Source organism: Terrapene carolina, unplaced genomic scaffold (genome assembly GCF_002925995.2).
Source record: "Terrapene carolina triunguis isolate 2854851 unplaced genomic scaffold, T_m_triunguis-2.0 Scaffold67, whole genome shotgun sequence".
Classification (NCBI taxonomy): Eukaryota; Metazoa; Chordata; order Testudines; family Emydidae; genus Terrapene; species Terrapene triunguis.
This window is the reverse complement of record NW_020664418.1, coordinates 44,767,022-44,791,215: the sequence shown is the minus strand read 5'-3', so window position 1 is coordinate 44,791,215 and position 24,194 is coordinate 44,767,022. Positions and strand designations below refer to the sequence as shown.

The following is a 24,194-nucleotide window of genomic DNA, read 5'->3' as shown; positions in this document are numbered from 1 at the left end:
GACAGGTCTTTACTGTGTTTTAGCTAGGATTGGTTTTCTTTACAGAGGATAGATATAGCCATAGTTCTTAGTGCAGTTGAGAATTTATTTTTTTTTTACCAGTGTGTGCACTTTATTTAAAGTTTTGGGGAAGCAGCAAACAATCCAGCAGCTTCAGATGTTGCCCTAAGTGCAATGACAAGGTCTCCATCACAGACCATTACTTGGTTGTGCCACGTCCATTGAGTGAAGTATGTATTTTAGGATGTTGCCTTTAAGGCAAAGAAGCCCAAGTGAAATATTTTCTGGCTGCTCCTGGATCCTGATAATCCAGCTCACCAGCTTGAGGCCCACTTGTAATACTTTTAGGTTGAGTAATTGGGCAAATGAGGTCCTTCAATGGACTCCTCACCAAATTACACTCATTGCAAATCAGAGTCTGCCAGCAACATTCAGACATCTTCCTAGCATTCCGTGTTACCCTAGAAAAATGAACTGAAGGAGTATGTGGAGGGAGTTTCCATGCATGGTGTAGAACTTCAGTGGTTGACTCCAGTCCTGATATTGAAATGATGTCACCCAGTGAAATCAGTCATCGCTTCACCTTCATGCTGGCAAACTTCAGCTGGGCTAGATACCTTGTTTGACGTAGCATGCTTTTCCACCTAGGCTAAGGAGACGAGAGGCCTCCTAAAATAAAAGCATAGGTTTTACTTTTGCACTAAGTGCTCTGAGACCCAAGATTCACTGGCTGATGTTACATGTCCTGAGAGTTACATACATAACCGCACTCATAACCGAATTGTTGGTGTCCTTCATGTAGTTTGGTGCACTGGGACCTTTGATGTGAGCCATGGCATAGGTGGTGTCTAAACCGACACGTACTGCTATGGAGTTCACAAACAGCTGTGGCTAGAGAAGACGTAAGAAGAACTGTATTGACTTTGGCAGAAGAACATTTTGAAGAACGGGAGCAGGCTATTGATACCTTGTGTCTCTGTGAGCACTGCAGAAAGTAGAAAGCCATCCACAGGTCTGAGCTTTTGATGGGTTTTTTTGGAGTCAGAGTGTGATAATAATAAGGACTGATCTTATTTGAGTTTCTACAAGCTAGAACTTCCCAAAGGAAATGTAGCTGGTGGCTGCACAGATCCACCCAGTACTCATTTGGCTGGTGAAAAGTATGGAATTGCCAGGCTGCTCAGAAGAAGGCAGACAGAAAATATCCAGTGCCCAGAATCACTCCCTATAAATGTCCTACTGTCCCAATGCAGTTTTAATCTGATTTAGATTGTAAACTCTTTTGGGCAGGGACTGTGCCTTTCTGCGGCTGGTGTGAACCGCCTGCCTCTCTTTTTTAAGCACTAACCCGTAAAAAATAATGATGGTGCTCCCTGCAGTGCCAAGTCTAAGTCCCATTCCGAGTTCAGTTTTCCTGTGAACTTGCCCCCGGGTGTTGGAGCATTTTTAACAGGAGAGTTTACTTGTTGGCAGCGTTGAACTGCTTCCATTCATGGATAAATGAGACTTCACCTTCCGCCCTCTGCTCGTGGCCTTTTCCCAACAACGGAAGGAGGCAAAGGACAACAAATGAGGAAGACATTTGGAGATGCGCTCTCTCCACTTTCGAACTTGTGTAATGGGAGAATATTGGCATTTTAAAATGTGATGTTTTCTATGGTGAACTGCAGTTCTGTAAGTCACAGTGCTGACGTCCTAGGCAGAGTTTACTACCCCTGTTTAAACCCCGAGGAACAAAAAGAGGGATTCCCTTTGAAATGAGGAGTATTTGGTATTCCTCTTCCTCTGGCAACTGTGAAGGATTTTTTGAGAATTGTGCTTCAGACGTCATTAATAATTATTTACTACAATGCATGGCCCCCAGCTTCAGTGCTCTCCAGCCTTTTGATGGTAACGGTCTATCTACTTGGAGATCGGAACATAGTGTCGCAAGGGACTGCCTGGGTCATCGTGTTCAGTCACCTGTTGTTGCAGATTACCCCGTCATATAATCCCGTTAATAAATTTATGTTGTGGCATTGAAGTCTGCATACTCGTGGGACTACTCCGACTGAACACAGTGGCTATGACACTGCAGTGCCTACAAAACGAGGCAAACGGTCAGTGCTGGAATGTTAGAAACAATACTTCCTGCTGACAAGGTGTACCTCGTCTTGTTCTGCAAGTACAAGCCGCATTATTAGAGAGTGTTCGCATAATATGCAATGGCATTGGGCAAGTTCCAGTATGTTAAATCCACACATTGTAAGACATTAATTACAGTGAGAGGGAATTAGCGTGACCACATTGGAACTTTTGCTTAATTTTTAATCCACTTGGCCCTCCTGGGTTCAGAATTTTGATTTTGGACTCTAACGTTGATGGATTTTCTATGTGCTTAGGACAGACGGAGGGTGGTGGAAGCGAGCAGAGGGCAGGTGGAAAGGAAATCCCATGATAAAGTCTCTGTAACCTAGATAACCTGGTGGTTGGGTTCTTTGACAGTGTCTAGATAGGGCAACCACCTGTGCCAGATTGTTTGTATTTGGAGGGTGAAAGAAGGAGGATGCTCTTGCTTTTATATGTAGCACAGTTTACCTTTTCACTTGGACATCTATAGATGTGTTTAAAAAATACAGATAAAGAAACTGCAAAGTGGTTTGTTTTTAATTGTGAGACAGAGGGTAGAGATCCACATGTTGAAATTGCAGGGCAAGCCGGGGTACATTTGAAATTGCCGACTGGGGAAAAAAATCAAGGTATCTTGGAGGTGAATGGGGGTCATGGTTTCAGAGTAGCTTGATGAATCCCAGAATAGTTTGCTAGGCCCCATGCAACTGGCTCCACGCAGGCAAATCTGCTGCCTACGAAGAGCCCCCTTGAAGTCCGTGGGGCTCCATGCAAGTGTCAGGGTCCACCCATGCTGAGCCAGTTGGCCGGATTGGGGCATAAGCTTGCCCACTCTGGATGGAGCACTGGCTTCATTCCTTAGTTTATTTAACAATAAGGATGTTAATACTATAAACATAATGTTTTACATTTTCAAACATCGAGGACTTACCTAAACGAACACTTACTTCACGTCAAGCTGGGAAATAAATCTACCCAGCTTTGAGACCTGTGGTCCCTGCTGCTGCGCTCTGAAAGTTCCCAGGTGTGCTTTGAAATGGGAGTAGATCAAAGCGCGCTAGGGAGCTGTTAGTGCATGCCACCTTGGTCCCCATGGCCAGTTAGTCTGAGGCAAGCTAATGCGAGGTAGATTTACTCCCCAGCTTTCCATGAAATAAGTGATCATTTGGACCGGGCCTAAGAGATTGTCAGACACTTGTGTAAGATAGGTAAGTAGTACCAGCAATTTTACAAACGGGTAAATAGGGCCATAGAAAAGGAAAGTGGATTTACCAAGATCATACAGGAGGTCAGAGGGCTGAATGTGGATTAGAGCACAGGAGCTGCTGGCTCCAGTCTGGGCCCGGATTGAGAAACCACTTGATTTAAACACCATCTTAAATCCTTCCCTATTCAGGAAAGCACTTAAGAATGTGCATAAATTTAAGTGCATACTTGAGTGCTTTCATGGTTAGGGAAAATTTAGGGTTTTGAAAATGTGATCGCCCAAAATATGTTCATGTAGTGGCTTCATCGTAGGAAGAAAAAAAAGATCCAGTTTCCGTCTGTCTGTATGTAGCCTGAATAACATTTACAACCAGATGAGATCCAGGTAACAAACAGGGCCTGATCTTGTCGTCGTTACTCAGAAAAGTCTCTTCCGTGGTTTTGATTTTTTTTGCCTGAGTAGGGAGTGTGGCATTTGTCCCAAAGTTATAAAAAGTTTAAAATACTTTATAATGTATTTCCCCGCTTACACCTTTTTTGATGTGGTTTAGGCAAAGCAGTTGTACACAGAGAAATGGGCGGAATGTAATTCTGGGATCAATTAGAGTTCGGTGTTCTAACCTATAAATGAGGTGAACTATCTGAGCAGGAATGTGAAATCTGGAGATAGCAGTAAGGTAGTTTCCGGCACTATTTTTGTATTTCCTGAGGCTTGTGTCATTATATGCTCACTTATGCTACTCTGAAACCTGACTTATTACTATTTTCTTACATAAGATATGAAAACAACACAGGGAAATTGCTTTTCCATTCTATTTCCTGCAGTCTAAAACACACCATTATTTCATTTTTGCATTCAGATATCACTGACGTTTTAAATGCTGAAAGTCTGTATTAGCTACCAGTTTTTAACATGTGTTCGTGTTTCTGAGATCTCTAGTTTCTATTTAATGTTCCTTTGGAATATATTTCCTTTCCTCTGTTCTCCAGCAGATCTTTTCCTTTGGCTACCCTTGTTAAAGCACATTGTTACTAGTTCTTTTCTTCTTCTTTTTTTTTTTTTTTTTAAAAAGGACTTGTCTGTTTTTTTGGGTGGATCTACCCTGGATGGTAAACCTTGCTGGAGGATGTGTGTGAAAAATCGTTCAGTGTGGTGAAGCCAAAAGATGTGCCTTAGGGAAAATACATTTTATTTGTTTGAGAGTTGTAGCTGCTACTATCTAGCATATATTCTGGGTTGAAACGGCACTACAGTACCTCCTTTTATAATTCTGTATTTTTGTTTAATAATGCGATCCATTTGTTTTTGGATTGAGGCAACGTTTTTGATTATTATTATTTTTTTTTTAATGGGGGGGGGGAGGAACCTCTTTTTGGTCATGGTTAATTCCTCATCTGCTTCTAGTTAACGTTTTCCTTTTTGCTGTTCTGACATGTTGTCTGTTGCATTTTGACAGGTGTACAATATGTTTCAGCACCAGAGCCTTGGAATTAAAGTCAGCATTCGAGTGACCAAGCTAGTTCTCCTTCGAAACCGTCCTGTAAGTTCTTCAAAACTTTTATACAGCTGCTGTGGTCTTACTTTAAAATCACCAGTTAGGCTGGGGAGTAGCTGTTATAAAGATTTAATAACATGGTTAGGGAATCAAAACCACAGTTCCCAATCCTATAAACCCTTTGGGCCTAGTACTCCCAAAGAAGCTTGCTACTGTTACCAGCTGATGGCATTAGCTCTTTTGGTGAAGTGGTAGAGATCAGTGCTTTGGTGCTGAATTTCAGGCCCCAGGTTAAGGCCATGGTGATGCACATATAACCTTCACAAGTATAACTTTGAATGTATGTTTGTCACTTAATGATTTTATGCTACATAGACCTAGGGATCCCCTAGTTTGACCAATCTTTGTTTCTTTGAATTCCTTTTTGTTTTCTAAAGGCAAAACTGTCCATTGGGCACCATGGAGAGAGGTCTCTGGAGAGTTTCTGTCACTGGCAAAATGAAGAGTATGGTGGAGCAAAGTATCTTGGCAATAATCAGGTTCCTGGTGCAAGAGATGATACCCCTCCTGTGGACGCTGCTGTCTTTGTTACCAGGTACAGTGGAAGTGGTTTGCTGTTCCTGTTTGTATGGGCCATCTGATCGGCAAGTAATTCCAGGAGCCATTTCCCACTGTTGCTGATGTTTGTCCCTCATTCATGCTAGCTTGTGGCATGCTGGGCTGTATGGGTAAAACAGAGCAGAATGGAGTGATTTGTCTTGATTTAAAAGAAAAAAATTCTTTCAGTGGCAGTGAAAGGTCTCTCCTTTTTTGAATGCTACTGGACTATGTGTTAGTCCCCGCTTTCTCTGTCACTTTTTGTTGTTGTTGGGTTGTGTAGTTTGTGGGTATTCTATTTAGAACCAGCACTTATCTGATCTACTTAGAATCATAGAATATCAGGGTTGGAAGGGACCTCAGGAGGTCATCTAGTCCAACCCCCTGCTCAAAGCAGGACCAATCCCCAACTAACTCATCCACCATGGCACTAAACCACCATTAATTAGTATTTGCTCTCTCCATTGGCGCGTAGCACAGATTGTCCAGGGTCACCCTTTTGTGGCTCTATATAGTGATCAAATACACCATGCTAGCCTAAGGTTCAAATCCAAGGGATGTTACCCATGTTGACCTATAGGACAGAATACTGCTATACCCAGCATTATTATCCATCCTTGTACTTCTTTTCTGTCTATAATGTGAATAGAAAAAAATGTTTCCACATCTTCTTCTATTTTGTAAGAAGACTGCAGTTGTGATTTTTAAATTAAAGTATCTGTAGGGAAGAACGATTTTGAATGTCAATAGAAAGCAAAGATTCACGACAAAAAAATTGAGGCTCTTCCTGTTCTGTATAGGTACAATAGTATTGATACTCTTTGGAAAATGATTTCCCAGCACCTTACTTCAATGCCCCATAATGCATTTGCCTGGAGAAAGTCTTCCTGTATCTTTGTACATCATGGATCCAGATATATGCAGAGATACTTCACCAAGGTTCCATATATAAGGTTGGCCACTTTATAGCAATAGCTCTCATGGAACTGATTTAGCCCAGTGAAAGGCAGTGACAGCTAATCAGGTAGTAATGTCTCATATAAGGGATGCATTTGGTGAGTGCCAAGAGATTAAGTGGTCTGTAGTCCTAAATTCGAGGTGCTTGATGCAGAGTAGCAAAGTAAAGGTTAAAAGCAGAACTGCACAAGATTAAACTCGGGGAGCATCGTTGTTGTAGAGTCTTATTCGGCACAGAATTTTATTTCACGTATTTCCCAGACGTTTATATAAATGGTTTCTCTTCTTATTCTCTGTCTGCGCTTCGGGTAATTTATTAACAGGGGCCATTTTAAAAAACCATTTTCCTCCCCCTTTAAGTTGCTTACACAGTTTGAACACAGTTGAGAATGAGTGTTTTGAACTAGCTACACTGCATTCACTGCACAGGGCTGCTGTCAGTGGGAGCGACTAGCCAAATTAACAGGATTCTATAGTATAAGTTTTCACCCTGTTAGCAATTAGCATTTTTAAAGTCCCTCCCTAAAGCATTTTCTCTTGTTTCTATAGGCATGTTGATTATGGTTGGGGTGCTAATGATTGTTAAATAAAAGTGGGCTGTAGAATATCCAGTCAGTGATTGCTGTGCCAGTGCAACGGGCTAGTAGAGTTCCTCAAAATACACCTTTGTATATGATTGTGCAGTTTCCTCTGGCGTTGGTGCAGGATCCCCCATCTGCTCTGTATTCAGTGCCGTTACTAAGGCCTTGATCCAGAAAAGCACCTAAGTATATGCTTAACTTTTTAAGCAGGGTGAGTAGTCTCTTTGAAGTCAGTGGGAGTAATACACATCCTGCTTATAGTTAAACATGTGCTTGACTGGAACAGGACCTAAATAAATACATAAGATTTTTTTTTTTTTTAACTCTCATCTGTGCATCCAGCATGAATCTTTTGATCCCGTGTGACACGGTGAGGCATGCAAATCACTCTGATGGGGTTTTAGGCATTGGCGGGGAGAAGTGAAGCATTTCATCTATGCCCTCTGCCTCTGCAGCTTATGAAATTAAATGCTTGGTGTCATGCTAAACGAGTTGGAGTCAGTCACTTGAAGAAAACTGTAGGGATGCTCTCTGGGCTAACTGGATTTGGAAGGTTTTGTAGTAATAATAGCCGGAAAGCTACAGCTGCCACTAGTTTGGATAATAGACTTGAAGAGCAGCTAATTTTGTGAGGGGGAAAATTGGGCACAGGACCGCTGGTTTTCTTCAGAAGAACCACATCTATCCAGCACAATAGGCCAGCAGCATGTAATTGCAGTGTTTTCCCATTCCCGCAGTTCTAACCCATTCCTGTTCCTGCAACATAAAGGATGCTGTGTTGCTTGGAAGGCCTCTGGTCCAGCAGTTCTTATTTGTGTAGCAAGGAAATTAGGTTTTCTTCTCTTGGCTGTAGAAGCATGTGTGTGCGTCCCTGGATCCTCACCAGACGGTACAGATGGACCAGCCATGGAGGATATGGAAGCAACAGCATGTCCAGCAGAAGTAGCTGAGCCAGAAAAAGCAGAAGCTGGATTTTCAGCAGCTGCAGCTGCTTGAGAACTCAGAATCTTTAGGGTCAATCTCCAAAGAGAACTCTGGTTCCAGCTCGCTGGCTGTGTTCACGAAAAGGAGCCATGAACATTTTGCTTCTGGGAATTTACCATTGCCCGATGAAGCAGAAAATAGGTGTTTTCCCCATTTGTACTTAATACTAAATGCTCCCATAGAGAGGAAAATCCCTCCAATGGAATGGTGGGTGGCCACTTACAAACAAAAGCAGCCTTACGCAAGAACCAGGGGTCACCTGATTAAATGAATAGGCAGCAGATTTAAAACAAATAAAAGGAAGTACTGTCAACCTGTGGAACTCATTGCCAGGGGATGCTGTGAAGGCCCAAAGTATAATTGAGTTCCAAAAAGAATTAGATAAGTTCCTGGACGCAGTGGCGGAGTAATAATTTTGCTGCCCCTAGGCCGGGAAATAATTGCCGCCCTGGCCCCGCCCCGACTCTGCCCTTTTCCTGCCCCCATTCCGACCTCCTCCCCAAAGTCCCCTCCCTTCCCCTATTGGATCCCTTCCCCAAATCCCCACCCCCAGCCCCGCCTCTTCCCCCAGCGCGCGGCGTTCCCCCTCCTCCCCCCTCCCTCCCTGCCCCACAAGCGCTGGGAGGGGAGAGAAACAGGACGCTGCGGCGCACTTGCAGAGGAGGCGGAGGTGAGCTGGAGCAGGGGGGCGGGGCGCGGAGGGGAGCTTCCGCCCCTGCAAATTTGCCAGCCTAAGCCTTGTCGGCCTAGGCAATAATACAGCACTGCCTGGACGGTAGGTCCATCAATAGCTATTAGTAAGGCTAAGATTATGACTTCCAGCTACCTCTATGACATTGGGGACCTCGGAGCAGCGCAGACTCCATGGGCAGCAGGGGGTAGCTGCTGGCGGCAGGACCCCTGCAACTGACTGGCTGCCGGCACCACCGGCAACCCCTGAGCTGCCCAACCGCCGCTGCTGGCAGGGGTCCCCCCTGCAACAATTCAGCTGCTGCAAGCTGCCAGTGGCGGCGACGGCAGAGGGACCCCAGAGCTGCTCAGCGGCCACGGGTGGGGGGCCCTCACAGCTCCCAGCCGCTGGCAGTGGCAGCAGGACCCCAGAACTACTCAGCTGCCGGGGGCAAGCGGGCGACGCCCCCCCCCTGCAGCTCCAAGCCCCACAGGGTGGTGTGGGGACCTCTCCCAGCCACTGGGCAATGGGGTCCCTGCAGCTCCCAGCCCCTGTGGAGGGGGCCAGAGGAGAGCCAGGGTGCTAGACCCTCCTCCTTCCCCATTTTGTCAGGGATGTTTTTAGTAAAAGTCAGGGACAGGTCCTGGCTTTGATGACTTTCTGTTTATTGCCTCTGACTTGTCCCTGACTTTTACTAAAAATATCCATGACTATGACATGGCTATTAGCAAAGATGGTCAGGGAAGCAACCCCATGCTGAGGATGTCCCTAACCTTCTGACTGCCTTATGCTGGGACAGGACGACGGGATGGATCGCTCAAAATTGCCCTGTTCTTTTCATTCCCTCTGAAGCATCTGGCACTGGCCACTGTCGAAAGATACTGGGTTACATGGACCATTGGTCTGACCCAATATGGCCGTTCTTGTATTCTTATGAAAGCCTGATGAATGGTCAGTATGATCTAATGCAGAACAGTTGGATGCAAGGTCTCAGGGCAGAAGGATGGGTTTCTTGGCTTTGTGTTTTGGGAGCAGTTGAAGGTATTTTACTCACAGACCCAGCTGCAATGTCCTGCATGGCAGATGAAATGTTAGGTTTCCTTTTATTGCTTCACTTGGGGAGGGATAGCTCAGTGGTTTGAGCATTGGCCTGCTAAACCCAGGGTTGTGAGTTCAATCCTTGAGGGGGCCACTTAGGAATCTGGGGCAAAAATCAGTACTTGGTCCTGCTAGTGAAAGCAGCGGGCTGCACTCGATGACCTTTCAGGGTCCCTTCCAGTTCTATGAGATAGGTATATCTCCATATATTATATTATTACTTAAGAGCACCACCATGACCAAAAGAGACCAGCCCCCTTAGAGGTGAGGGATTATTCCACCTCCATAGAGTTCGGTCACAGTCTGCAAGTTGTGCCGAATTATTTACGAGACCATTAGTTTTACGACATGGTGGTAATTTCTCCGAGTTGACTGAAACCACCAGACACCTTTCCCGGTAGAACCACAGAGCGCAAGTGGCAAGCCTTGCAATGCATTATTTGCTAAGATAGCCAGTCCCATCAGAGAGATTCATTTCTAGTGATGGCCCTCTGCCATCTACTAGTAGTTCAGCTATTTGTTGTCACAATAAAAGCATCTGTTTGATTTACCAGTTTATATAACATAATAAGTCCTTAAATAAACCTCTGTCAAGTTGGCTCTGGGAACTCAGGAATTGTTCTTGTGCCAGCTCAGTCAAGAGCAAATGTCAAGGTGTCAGACGCGGCCGCGCTGCTCTGAAAAATGGAATCCCTGACCAGGGCACGGTGACGGCTTCTGATTATTTTGTTCCTGCCTGATTTTTAACCCGTTGCTGGTTGTAATTGTAGCTCTTTGGCCATGAAATGTAAGATCGGAAATATTCAGGGTGGCTTTTTTAATATGAATTTTGACAGTTAATATTGATTATTTTCCATTGCTGCAACTTAAAAAAAAAAAAAACTAACTTGAGCTGGGATTTTTTTTAACAACGTGCTCAAAGGAGAGTAATGGTGTTCTGGGCCCAAGTCTCATTGAAATGGGAGTTCGGGATCTCACTTCATTATTTTCTTCTGAAAAATCCCATTCTTAAATTTTTATTCCAGCAGGACATTCTCTTTACCCTCCCTCCTCCCCAAAACCCCAAACAGAAAATCCCACCTGTGGCCTGGGCATTTATAACCACACACCCACAATGTATGCGCATAACCTTTGCACCCACTTACCCTGGATTGAAAAGGCAGTCGGAACAATGACAAGGCTGTTGCTTTGATCAGATTGAAGGAACCCTTTGGTGTCTCATAGCAGCTTTAATAGGTTTCCCTGGCTCCTCATCTGTAAGGCAGTGCTCCTGGGAGAAGCTAGCACTCTTTGCTCAAGCAGGAGCTGAAGAGGAAAGTTCCCAAAGGTGAGGAGATGACCGTGGAGATGCTTTGATCCTTCTTTAAATGTATGCCAACCTTATTTTAATTTAAAAAAAAATTATGTTGTAAATTGGGCTGGAAATCTCATGAGAAGGAGCATTCTTGTGATATTACTTAGATTGTAGGCTCCTGGGGGCAGTGGCCATCTTTGTTCTGTGTTTGTACAGCATCTAGGACAATCAGGTCTTAGTCTGACTGGGGCTTCTGGGTCTCACTGCGGTACAGACAGTGATAAATAATAATCCGCTTCCTATCCTGGTCAAACCCAGGACGTACAGTGAGATGTGAATAAGGTGGGGGAAACAGGTCGATTGAACTCTTTTGAACCTGGTGAAAGGCTGGTGTTTGTTTCAAGTCTTGGATGAAAATTCAGGCTGGGTCATATTTTATTTGAGTCAGTTTGTCTACCGCTAATCTGAATATTTTGTTTACTTTCCCCCCCTCTGCTTCCTTCTTTTGTTTTATTTCTGGCTCTTTCCTTTTTCTTACTTTTGGTGTCTGTGGAGCAAGAAAAATATATATAGAGAATGAAATAGATTAAAAGAGGGAGAATTTGAAAGAGAGCAGTTTTTATTGTGATTCCGACCAGTGGTTCTCAACCAGGCGTCCAGGACCCTCTGGGGGGCTGTGAGCAGGTTTCAGGGGGTCCCTCAAGCAGGGCATTAGACTCGCTGGGGCCCAGGGCGGAAAGCGGAAGCCCCAGGCAGTTGTCCTGCTTGCTACCCTCTAACGCTGGCCCTGGCTTTTATATGCAGAAACCAGTTGGGGTGGCACAGGTGGGCTGTGGAGTTTCTATAGCATGTTGGGAAGGTCTCAGTAAGAAAAAGATTGAGAACGCCTGATTCTGACATAACTTGTTTTCTAGGACTCAGTCCCATATAACCATGTACAATGTCCCCTGATTTCTCCTCCCTTAGTTTTAGATTATGCTGCAGGATCGCATGCCGACTTCTTCTTTTGAGTGCAGTACTGTGTGAACGTGAGTGGCCCAATTTTAGTCTAGGCTACTGACAAACTTTGATGTCATAGAAACATGTGGTTTCCTACTTCGTAATGTGGCAGTTCTCTCTTGCATGTTCGATCTTAAGAAGCCTTGTTTGGTTTGACTTTGGATGTAGTGAGTGGAACTATCAAAGTAACTCTTGTCATCTTGAAAATAAGTCAGTGCTGTTACGTGTTGTCATCATGTATAATGATAACACAGCAATTAAAGGACCTTGACTTTCCTGATAGCTGGGAATGTTTCAGAACTTTGGTTCATGGACCCCTGCTTTTCTCTAATCTGTTCTTGAGGCACAGCATACCCCTGACTTGTGTTTTTTGTTTTCTTTTTTAGGACAGATTTCTGCGTACACAAAGACGAACCTTGTGACACAGTGGGTAAGTCAGCACAATTAGGAGGAGTATGTTTTAAACGCCAGCTATGTATTGAGATTATCAGCTCTCTGGACGATTTCTTTGACTCTTGGGTTTGTTCTCGTGCTTCTGTTGTTATGAATGTGGCCATCATGCAAACATGGATCAATCTGCCTGGACTTAACAGCTGACAGATAATGCACACCAAGTGTCCTATAGCTGCCCTTAATTGCCTACATCAGTGGTTCTCAAACTAGGGCAGCGGCTTGTTCAGGGAAAGCCCCTGGCGGGCCGGGCCGGTTTGTTTACCTGCCGCGTCCACAGGTTCGGCCGATCGCAGCTCCCAATGGCTGCGGTTCGCCGCTCCAGGCCAATGGGGGCTGTGGGAAGCGGCGGCCAGTACGTCCCTCGAGGCCACTGGGAGCCGCGATCGGCTGAACCTGCGGACGTGGCAGGTAAACAAACCGGCCCGGCCCGCCAGGGGCTTTCCCTGAACAAGCGGCGGCCCTACTTTGAGAACCACTGGCCTACATAACATTCAGATCTAAATGGCAGTTCCATACCTGATGCCAGACTTTGGCAAAGTGGGTATTTTTTCTGCCCCTTTTCTCTGTCTAATCTTGATCTATTTATGGGACCCCTGCCATCACTGGAGTATTTCATTGCCTCTCAAGTATCAAAAAATAGAAACATCAGTAATGATGTGTCTCTTCCTTCTTTCCCAGCCTGTAGAGGAAGTGTATGAGAGAGAGTGTGAGTGAGAGAGAGAAAAGAAGGACCTTACTGAAGCAAAGCCAAATTAGAGATCTTCTTTCCCACTTCTAACTTCCTATCTACATTGAAATGTATCCCAGCCCTGATTTTTCCAGTGGCGCGTGCCACTATATCCCACACCTTACATACCCTGTTTTGCATAGGTGGACTGCATCTCCGGCCCTCCAGTTTTTCTTTTATCGCCACACTACCTGCTTTTGGAGATATAACTCAATATACTATCCATGATGATCATATGATTGTTTACAGATTTGCTTCAAAGTCAAACTGCCTTTGCCTCAGTTTCTTCATTCCAAGTGAATTCTGGCTTCGTCATCTGTTCCAGCAGGTCTCAGTTCAGTCTCTGGAAGTTGGGGAGAACACCGTACTTCGTGCTGATAGAGATAAATAGCTGGGGAGGGTTGGCTTGGGGGAAGATAACTGTAAACATCCTTCGGTAGGAGGTCTGAGACTGTTGTGAAAATTACATCTCAGTACACAGATTCTTCCCTACGTGTGGTGTGGAGAATAATCATCGGAGATGAGGGAAGTAAACATAATTGAAAAATATATACATTCTTCATTCAAATATTAACAAGATCTGTGCTGTATCTCCAGACTTTCCAGTGGGAATTCTTTACAATGTGCTTATTCTCTCCAAGCCCAATGGAAAACATCCTTCCACTAAGGAAGTGTTTAAGCTGTGTACCTGAGTCCGGATATGGCTCCGGCACAGTACATGGTGATCTCTGCGCAAAAATAAAGCTGATGGAAGACACATGCTACTGCTTAACAAATGCTTACTGTGTTCAAATCTCTTTCCTTGTTTAAAGACTGCATTAATGAGGATCCGTGTTCAGGAATTATCTTTCCACATGCAGTCTGCCTGAGGAAATATGATGATGACAATGTCTCTTTTCTGTTCTTGCAATAGCTATATAGTTTCTCTTTGGCCCGTTGGGATTCTTGTAGAGGTAGTGGAAGATAGGGTGGTAAATACCACATTTCTTTCCTATTCTTTCCAGTGCAGCATTTCCCAACCTGTTGGAAATTGAGCACCCATTCAAGAAAATGAAACCAGTCCTGCTCCCTCCATGTAACCATCTTAATGTATTTATCTTCCGTGCCCCACTGGCTAGCTCTTCCTTCCTTCCCCAGCAGGGGATGTATCCTACACTTCGGGAAATGGTTGTGCAGATCTTTGTAATATGATGCTTTCTCTCCTCTGTTACATGCCATGGTGAACATTGAAATCATTAAAAAGCGACAGAGTCCTGTGGCACCTTATAGACTAACAGACGTATTGGACCATAAGCTTTCGTGGGTGAATACTCACTTTGTCAGATACATGACGAAGTGGGTATTCACCCATGAAAGCTTATGGTCCAATACGTCTGTTAGTCTATAAGGTGCCACAGACTGTTGCTTTTTACAGATCCAGACTAACACGGCTACCCCTCTGATAATTGAAATCATTAACAATTTAAAATGCCATCACTGGGATCCAAGTGAACGCCTAGTGAAATGAATGAGACAGTTCGGCTCTCTTGGAGCTGCTGCTTCAGGCTCTCTGCAAACTCAGGTGGATGCCTCAGCATTGAATTTTGTAGGTTTTCTTTGAAATGATGAGATCTAGGAACTCTTTTTAGCTTTAATTAAAAAAAAATGTTGGAGAACAACTGAGATCTGTCTGCCCATCAGCCTGGTGTCCATTTATGCCCCCTACTTTGAGAAATGCCGCTCAAGTGGTCGGATGTGGAGCTGGAAGGGTGAGAGTCACTTCTCTGGCTATCTGTTCATCATCTGCCTTGATTAGGATTATCTCATTGAGTTATAACAGTGGTGCAGTATGTATTTTGAGGCTGCCACGGTTTGAGGAAGTAGCATTTCTAAGGCAGAACTGATTTGATAGGTCTGAGTAAATTTGTCATCCTTGTACTGAAAGGGGTACATCCTAAACAATATGATGACGTTTCTTGACGGCTTGGCTACACCAAAGATTTTTGTTTACCTAGAGATCACTGTCTACCTTTTCTATGGATAAACATGACCCAATAGTGATTTTTTTCCCCCTTAGCAGTTTATATAAGCTCCCTTTCCCTCTCTTCACCCAAGGTGTGGTGGTATAACCCTAAGATTTGTCTTTATTTGTGAAGTTCACCCCGATTGTCATCCATGCATATCAGGGAAGTTACACCAGCAATTAAGTTGTCCTTGGGGTGTTTGTGTGTGGTGGGTCAGGGGGAAGAATAAACTATAGTAATGGTCTTCTACTTCAATACAAGGCTCACCATTTCAAATAGCAGCATCGATGCGCAGTTCCTACGCGGTGATAGTGGAGATTCTGCAGTTTCCCCTACTATTCAGAGTAGGAAGAGGCGGTTATGTCTCTGGCACCAGTATGCAAGAATTGTTGACTTTTTTAATAGCCACCATTATGTGCATTGAAAGTATATTAAAAGAAGTTTATTACATTTAGCTGATCTTTATATGGATATATTTGGATCTATCTACATTGCATCTGGCTTTGCTTTCTAATACTTATGTGATCCGTTACTGTTATGTTTAAATGATAGTGTTCATGGCCATCCCTGAAACAGGAATTGCTGGGTGATGTTCCCTGGCCTGTTATGCTGGAGGTCAGTCCAAGTGATCATAATGGTCCCGTTTGGCCTTAAGTTCTGTGAATCTATGAAAGCAGCTCAGTCTCTGAACAGACATCCCCTGCAGTATTGCCAGTAGAGCAAAGAAAAAGAAAAAGCCGTTCAGTGCAAAATGACATCCACCTGACAACCCTGAATTCATGCAGATCCCTTCGCCTTGCTTTGTTCATGCTACGTTCTCATTCTCTTAGGGCATGTCTACGTGGTGGGGCAACGTGCTCTATAGGGGTGTGATTTCTAAAGCGCACTCATGTGCTGTGCATTAATTGTTCCGTGTATACCTTGCTGGTGTGCTCTAAAGGTTCCTAGTGCACTTTAACATAGTATTGTTTCAAACAGGAAGCTGCCACGGCCTGGGCGGCCTCCCTAGTGGGCAGAGCAGGACCTTGCCTGGCAGTTGTGGCGGCAGTTCAGCTCAATGGCAAGCGTAGATCCGGGAGTCGGGTACCGATCCGAGGGTGAAACGAGTCAGGGTTGAGGACCCAAGCCAAAGGTCAGAGTCTGAGTCGGAATCAGGGTAGGGAGGCCAGGACTCAACTGAAGCAGGTGGGAGTCATGGCTGGAGCAAGGGTTGGAGCAGGAAGCGGAAGCGAGAGCAGGGCAAAACTCAGCTTTGGGCGTGGTATGCACTGAGCAGCCGCAGTGCTCCTGCTGCTGCCAGGCTCAAGTTCCCCTGCCCAGTCGCGAAGCACAACTATTTGGAGAAGGCTTGTTGGGCCTAGCTGAGCTTGATGGGTTGCCTAGCGATGAAGCGCACTAGACTGGGTTGAAGCGCACTAGACAAGCTTTAAAGCACACCAGCAGCGTCTACATGGACCAATTAATGTGCAACCCGTTGGTGTGCTTCAGAAATCCCCCGCCCCCATAGGGCATATTATCCCACCGTGTACCACCTCTCACTTTTGTAACTTGGCTTTAAATTTAAAGAACCAGGTCTCAGCAGAAGCATGCGTCATTTTTGCTTCTCCCCCCTTTCCCCCACCTCCAGTATTTTCAAAAGATTTGACTTGGTTGTTAAATTGCAGGATTAAGAAAAAAATGGTAATTAGCTGCTTTTCAGGGGCCCTTTGCTCTTCTGCGGGGCTAGATTAACACATCACTGGGCCCTAGGCAAACATACATTTCTGGGCCCCTAGCTTCTAATTTGAATAACAATACATTCCAGTGATGTTCCCTCCATTACATGCCACTGCAGTAAATTCCCATCCCAGCCAGTTTACGTCCTTGGAAAAGGAAGTGATTTCTTTATCCAGTGTCCTCCTCTCTCCCTAACTCTGCTGGGAATGGCTAAGTGAGTCTCGCCTGTGTGAGGACTATCTCTGCCCACTCATCCACTGGGGTGGATTTGCATGCCAACTGAAAGAACTTCACTCGCTTGAGGGAGTGGCATTGCAGCCTGGCACACGGGATCACAATGCCATTTAAGTTTGGCTCGGCTGCCCAAATGTGAGTGGTGGTGTGACCCCGTGCACCGGGTCGCTACCCCACTCATTTGAGTGCAGTTCTTTCAGTTGGCATGAATCTGCTTCAGCAAAAACAACCCCTCCCCCCCCAAAAAATGAAAAAAGCACAACACCAGTGCACCATTTTCAGCCTCCCTCATGAATTTGGACTCAAGGGATGTGCCTAGTTTGCTTATGCATTAATCCGGCCCTGCTCTTCTGTCGTTAAAAGAAGTTTTTACATAAGTACACAGTAATCATCATCTTGGAATAGATCAATGGTCCATTTAGCCTAATGTACATCATGCTGTCTTGTGTATGATATTGGCCAGTATTTCATAATGCACTACCATGTTATGTATAAGGGAAGAGACTTCTTTCTGCTGTCAAATGGCAATCAGTTAATGCCTTGAAGCATGAGGATTGATGCTACTGATGCAGAAAGAGTGGGGAGCCCAGAGTCTGGACACCTGATTTCTCTTCCCAGCTCTGACCCTGACTTGCTGTGTGACCTTAGGCAAGGTCACTTAACCTCTGAATGCCTCAGTTTATCTCTGTTAAATGGGGATTTTAATACACACCCCACAGGAGATCATGTGGCTTAATGAATTAACATATAAAATGCTATAATATCCCTGGCTATAAGGGATAGTACAAGCCCAAAGTCTAATGTTGCCCACGTATGTTTATGGGCCTATGTAAAGAGTGCATACTGTTACATAAAGTACTATGTGTGCTACAATAAGTAGGCACAACAGTGTTGATAACAATGGCTTTTGCGTAGTAACTCCTTAATTTCTGTACTTTTGTGGCTGCCGTGGAAGTAGAATTGCTGTTTGTGGGAGGGTTGGGCCCATACAGTTGTTTGACGGTAGGTCTGTGCAATTTAAATAAGTTACTAGAGGGCCCCATTTGAGCTCGAGGAGCTCCAAATGCTATCCCTAACACAAAAACTGCCGGGAACTTCTGCCTCCCATGCAGACACAGAGAAAGAGAAAGCAGGAGGTTTGTATTTGTATTCTGGCAGAGGCTTGTCACTCATGCCAATTGCTCGGGGGACCGAGTTCAAGTTTTCTTGACCCAGCTGCCGTGATACTGTTGAAAGTTACATAATGGCTGAAACAAGCTCAAAAGTGGTGAAAATGTGGAGGTACGGCTTTGTGGGATGATATCCTGACCCGAATCCCTTTTATTTTGGAAATAGCCTGTCGCAGCTCACTGCCCATAGTTGGGCCGAAGAACAGATGGCTTTTAAAAGGAGGAGGAAAAAAATAATAAACCCACGTGCGAGACAATTCCATTAATAGTGTTTCAACAGCCGTGGCCGGTAGGGCTTCCAGCCCCCTCTGGGATTGAAGCAGAGGAGGTTCGCGTTATACAACACAGCCTTCAGCAGTTTGCAGGCTGCTGCCTCTCTGTCTCATCTCTTGTGATGTGACTTTAACCAGGTCTACTGTTTCCTGCAAAAAAAAAAAATCTCCATTCCAGCTGAGCTGCCTTCAAGCCAGCCAAACGGAGAGTTCAACATCTAGCTATTAATATCACACTGACGCTGGGAGCCCTGCGCGTTGTCAGAATCCAACCTCTGTGACATAAGCAGGTTGAGAATGCCCCTTTCGTTGGATATTTCCATCGCTCAATGCCAAATAAGCAGCTTTCTGGTTAGTTCGGAATGAGCCTGAATATTTCAGACTTAAAGCTTTGCCTTGACTCCTCACTGTGTGTGTCACCCCGGATCCAAGCCGAAGCTTCCATTGACTCAGTTAATAATAAAAAGTGAGGGCAGAGGGAGGAGCATGAAATGGAAAATAAGAGTCTTGCTTAAATCTCCTTAATTATCCTGATTGAAAATGTCTTTATCTCCAGCTTAGTCACGTGTGTCTCCCAGCCTCTCTGTGGTCTGGTTCTGGAGAGGGGAGTGTTGTATGTGCTCTGTCTTAACACCTGTCTTTCTCCAGCTCTTGTTGACGGTGAGGCAGTGTGGCCTGATGGAGTGGGACTCTGGAGTCTGGGGTTTCATTCCTGGCTCTGGTTCTGGCCTGGCGAGGGACCACTTCCCCTCTTTGTGCCTCTGTTTCCCTATCTGTAAAATGGGGATAATAATCTTCAGCTCCTTTTGTAAAGTGCTTAAGGAACAGTATGAAAAATGCTATATATGTGCTAGATGGTAATGTTCTGTGGAGGCTTCATGTTCCCTCTCCTGATAGCACCACTCCTTAGGAGAAGTTTTCTGTTCCCACATCCCTCTGCTTGCTGATGTGTGTAGTCTCCTTGGGGTCCCCACTAGCAAACATTTCAGGACTATACCTGGATGATGCAAAGATGCTGATATATGTCTTTGACTAGGCATAGTCCTTGCGTTAAACCTCACATAGTGGGTACTTACTTTTCTTGCATCATCCTTGGCCTTTTTGCTAGTTCAGTCAGGTTCTTCATCTTCTCTCCTACCCACTGCAAATGATGGTTCTGAGCTTGCTGCTATCTCTTTTGTATTTTGTGTTTCTGGGGCTTCCTTTCTGCCTGGTACTGATTCTAACTCTCCCATTGGAATCTCCCATCAGGTATAATTAATCCCCTAGGAGTGGGAAAGACCTATTTGGTATGGCATGAGTGGAAAAGAAAAGGCATCCTCACATTAAAAGATCTTTTTGATAATCGTTCAAGTTGAGAATTTCTGCACATTCCAGGTGGGGTGGTGTTAATTTGATGGCAGAATAAATAGAAATACCTTCGCCTGAAAACAATCCACTAGAGAAGTGATGCATGTCTTTAGATGTTGTCTTGCTGCCATCTAAATCAAACACACTATATATATATGCCCAAAATAAAGGGACTATGTCAGGTTGATTTAGGGCTTGTAAAAAACATGGGGCCTGATTCTCCTCTGCCTTGTCTCTTTTTTTTTTTTTAGTTTGTGACTGTGTAAAGCACTTTGTGTAGGTGTCAGTGAAAACCCCAGGGCCCAGGCAATGGAGAATCACGCTGGTTTTACTGAACTGACGTGAGCAGCCGTGCAATTCAGTTCAAACTTTCCCTTTTGATTTAACTACTTCCTCTGCAGTGTTTGCAACCTAAACAATACAGAATGGTGCTAGTGTTCAATATTCTCCCACTACCATCTGCAACGCCGTTTTTTTTTAAATATATTCTTTTATATATATATTTTTTTGCATGCCACATCTTATGTGGGAAGACCTTCCAATCCTGCTCATCAGGCATCAATCTCTCCCCTTCCAAATCCCTCCTAAAATCTTAGTACTTGCATGCCAAGTGAGTGTAATACAAAATTACAGACATTTTAATGAAAACATTGAGATGTGCATCGACCCGACCAAGTACCACTTGATCTTCCTGCTGTGACCTTTGTCCTTCCTCACCTTGTTCTCTTGCTCACTCCATTTCTTGTTACACTTATTTGTCGCTTCATGTTTATGATTTCAGTGGGACTTCTTACATGTTGTAAAGCTAAACCATGTGTGCAGCATGTCTTAAGTCTTAGCTATTTGGGCCAGGGACTTTGGGTGAAATCCTCACTTCCTTGAAGTCAGGGTGTTTTGCCATTGACTTTATTTGGGTCAGGATTTTAGCTCTTCTATTTTTGTATGTTCTGTGATGCAGCCAGCATGCTTTTGGTTGCTGTAAAATTAAGTGGCCAAGGTTTTGATAAAGTGACTAGTGATTTTAGATGCCTCTATTTTTGGGTGCCTGAGATGCATTCAAAGGGCCTGATTTCCAGAGGATGCTCAGTACTTTCTGAAGATCAGCCAGTCCCCTTCAAAGTATCTCAGTTTGGGCACCCAAAACCACTGATTTGCTTTTGAAAATCTTGTTCAATAATAGTAATGGTTCATAAAGGCCAGAAAGTGAAACTAACCAGAAAAAAAAAGTGAAACTGACCGGTCTATTTTCACTAAGACAAGGGAAATGCAAAAAATAAACAAAAAGAACCTAGCTGCTGTATACTGGTATAGGTCTCTTTCCAGACTGTAAAAATAGAAAAGAAGTCAAGTATGCCAGATTAAATAAACTGCATATTTACTGTCAAATACCTCAGCCCTTTTCACCAATTTATGTGTAAAGGTAACTTAAAGTGCTGACTTTATTTTGTAGGGACCTTGTTTTCTCTTTACTGCTGTGGAAATTGGAGAGTTTGAATTTTATTTGTTTTTTAATTTGTCTTGCAGTAGTCTTGTTTAGTTTTGTCTTCAATGGTGTATGTGTCTGTATCACACCTTCCACCTTCATTTTTCTGTCTGGCACTTCGGGGTGGATTCATTTGGATCAGTGCTCAAGTCCTTAATAAAGAAGTGTTGGAATGCAGTTCCAATGCTCCCAGAGTGCCAGAACGGCATGTTGGCTCCCAAAAAAGTGCTGGAACGGTGTTCCAAAGCATTCCAGCGTGACTCAAGCCCTGATTTGGATAAAGAGACACTTGCTGTTACTGCACGTAACAGTGTACAGCCGCTCTTGCTTGATAGCATTGTTCAGAAGCACTGCAGTAGATTTCTGTGTAAACCCAGTCAGGCAAACAGTTGGATGTGTAAAGTGAAGTATATACGCTTGTCTCCCAGGGTTCTTTTTCTTTCCTGGAACAGGCAGTTTGTGTACTTTGGATTCACCTGATGTACTGTTAGAATTCGTGAATTTTAGTTTTGGCTCCCGGATAGTTCCCTGAATGGATTAATATTTTGATTAGAGCTGACTTCTAGAACATTGCCTAAGCACCATGACTTCACTGACGGCTGCATTCCGTTTCATCACAATTTGAAGAAACCTGCTGTTTATCTCTGAAAGCCGTCGGTTGCTTATGCAGTCGGACGCATATGAAGGCAGGGCCTAATTGATGTCCAGCTAGCGCATCATGCCAAACAAATGTCAGGCAGAGCTCTGGAATCACTCCCGGCTACTGTATGTGTGAAGCTGAGAAGTCTTTGAGGCAGATGTGAACAGAATAACTTCAGTACATTAGGTCTGAAGACAGAGCATTCCAGGGAATGGATTATAACTACGAACTTTTATCTCGGTTTTGGTGGTTTTGTATCCTTTTTTGCCATTTGTCTCCAAAGTCAATTTCCATGTACGCGGAGATTGGTTGTCATGGAGACTGGTTTTTTAAATGCTCCCTGCTATGGATGGAATTCACCAACCCCTTGTTCTACCCTCATTCATTTCCTTCCTTAAGGTTTGCTCCTTCTGGGATGCTCATAAGAAGTGAATTAATAACATTTAAAAACTAAAAGGCTAAGCCTTCCTCTGGCTTTCCTAGTGTGTCCGGTCTGCATTGTTCCTCTTTTGTATTGTAAGCCTTTGAAAACAGGGATGTATTCATTTTGTACAATTCCACGCACACTTCATAAATAATCCATCATTTGTCAGCAGTATAGAAGACTGGAGAGGCCCCAAATGAGATCCTGGCCCCTATGTGCTACGTGCTGTACAGACAGAATAAAAGAGAGTTCCCTGCCTTCAAGAGCGTACCAGTGAAATAGACAAGACAGAAAAAGGGTAGAAGAGAAAAATGAGGCATATAGAGGTGAAGTGATTTGCCCAGGGGGATGCCGCAGGTCAGTGGCAGAGCTAGGAATAGAACTCCGATATCCTGACTTCCATTAGAGACCCTGCCTTCCCAATAGAAATAATACCCGTTTTAAAAAAAAAATCTAAATATTGCTTCACTTTATGCTGGTTAGAAATAGAAAAGCTTTCTTGAGTGGCATGAACTTCTGCTTAGTAATGTCCTCTGCATAATGCAGCTCAAATCTCGCAAAACAGGTTCTTCAGTTCAACACCTTAATGATTCAATTCCCCAGCAAGTCACAGTCTTATGTCTGTCTCTTCCCAGCCCTCCGTCTTTATGTGCATCTTTATTTGCATGTTTCACTCTGGTCAATCAGCCATAGGCTGAAGGCATCATTTTCGGCTTAAGAAGGAAGATGAATTTATATTTGAAAATCATCTGAGGTTTTTTCTCTCATGTCAGACGTACATGGTTCTTATCCAGCTGACTGCTTTTTGATGTCTTTATCCTTTGCTGGCTTGAAAACATTTCAGGTATCTTCTATTGCAGGGGTCGGCAACGTTCGGCACGCGGCTCGCCAGGGTAAGCACCCTGGCGGGCCGGGCCAGTTTTATTTACCTGCTGACGCGGCAGGTTCGGCCGATCGCGGCCCCCACTGGCCGCGGTTCTCCGTCCCGGGCCAATGGGGGCGGCGAGAAGCGGCGCGGGCAAGCGATGTGCTGGCTGTGGCTTCTCGCCACCCCCATTGGCCCGGGACGGCGAACCGCGGCCAGTGGGGGCCGCGATCGGCCGAACCTGCCGCATCAGCAGGTAAATAAAACTGGCCCGGCCCGCCAGGGTGCTTACCCTGGCGAGCCGCCTGCCGAACGTTGCTGACCCCTGTTCTATTGTTTTATACGCCCTGTAGCTTTAAAAAAACCCAAAACCAAGCTGTGTAAAAACATCTGTATGTGGCAGTGTAATAAGGTATGGACATTTATGGAAATAAGGCATGATTGCATTCATCTGAACACTTGCTCCACTGGATAATCACATAGAAGCATTCCAAGTTGCACACATGATATGTAACAGAAGGAAATGAAGTACAGTTGCAAATTGTACTTGTACATTTGTTTTGTCTTGTAGCTGCCAAGGTAAATGCGTTTTTTGAGATTAAGGTTAAAATAAAGTAGAGATGAAACTTCATCAGTGATAGACCAGGAAAAATCGGTTAGCACGGCCAAAAAAAAAATAAAAAATTTATACACCCAATATAGGTTGGTGGGGAAAACTGACCAGGAAAAGGAGCCCAGAACTGGAGTAAAATGATTTTTGATTTTTTAACATTTGGTGTAATACATATGAGATGATCACATATCTTCGTGTTGGGGGGAGAATTTCAAAGGCACCCCATTGACTTGCAGTGGAAGTTGGGTGCCTAA

The 24,194-nt window shown here is 44.4% G+C and overlaps 1 protein-coding gene across 1 annotated transcript in view; it reads left to right on the top strand.

The window, feature by feature from the left end:
* Positions 1-24,194, top strand: part of ADAMTS17 (ADAM metallopeptidase with thrombospondin type 1 motif 17) — a 262,300-nt gene that overhangs the window by 45,482 nt on the left and 192,624 nt on the right. Inside the window, exons 5-7 of the mRNA XM_026648360.2 lie at positions 4,773-4,856; positions 5,249-5,406; positions 12,378-12,421. Of these exons, the coding sequence (XP_026504145.1) occupies positions 4,773-4,856; positions 5,249-5,406; positions 12,378-12,421 (286 nt within the window). The remainder of the gene's footprint in view (positions 1-4,772; positions 4,857-5,248; positions 5,407-12,377; positions 12,422-24,194) is intronic.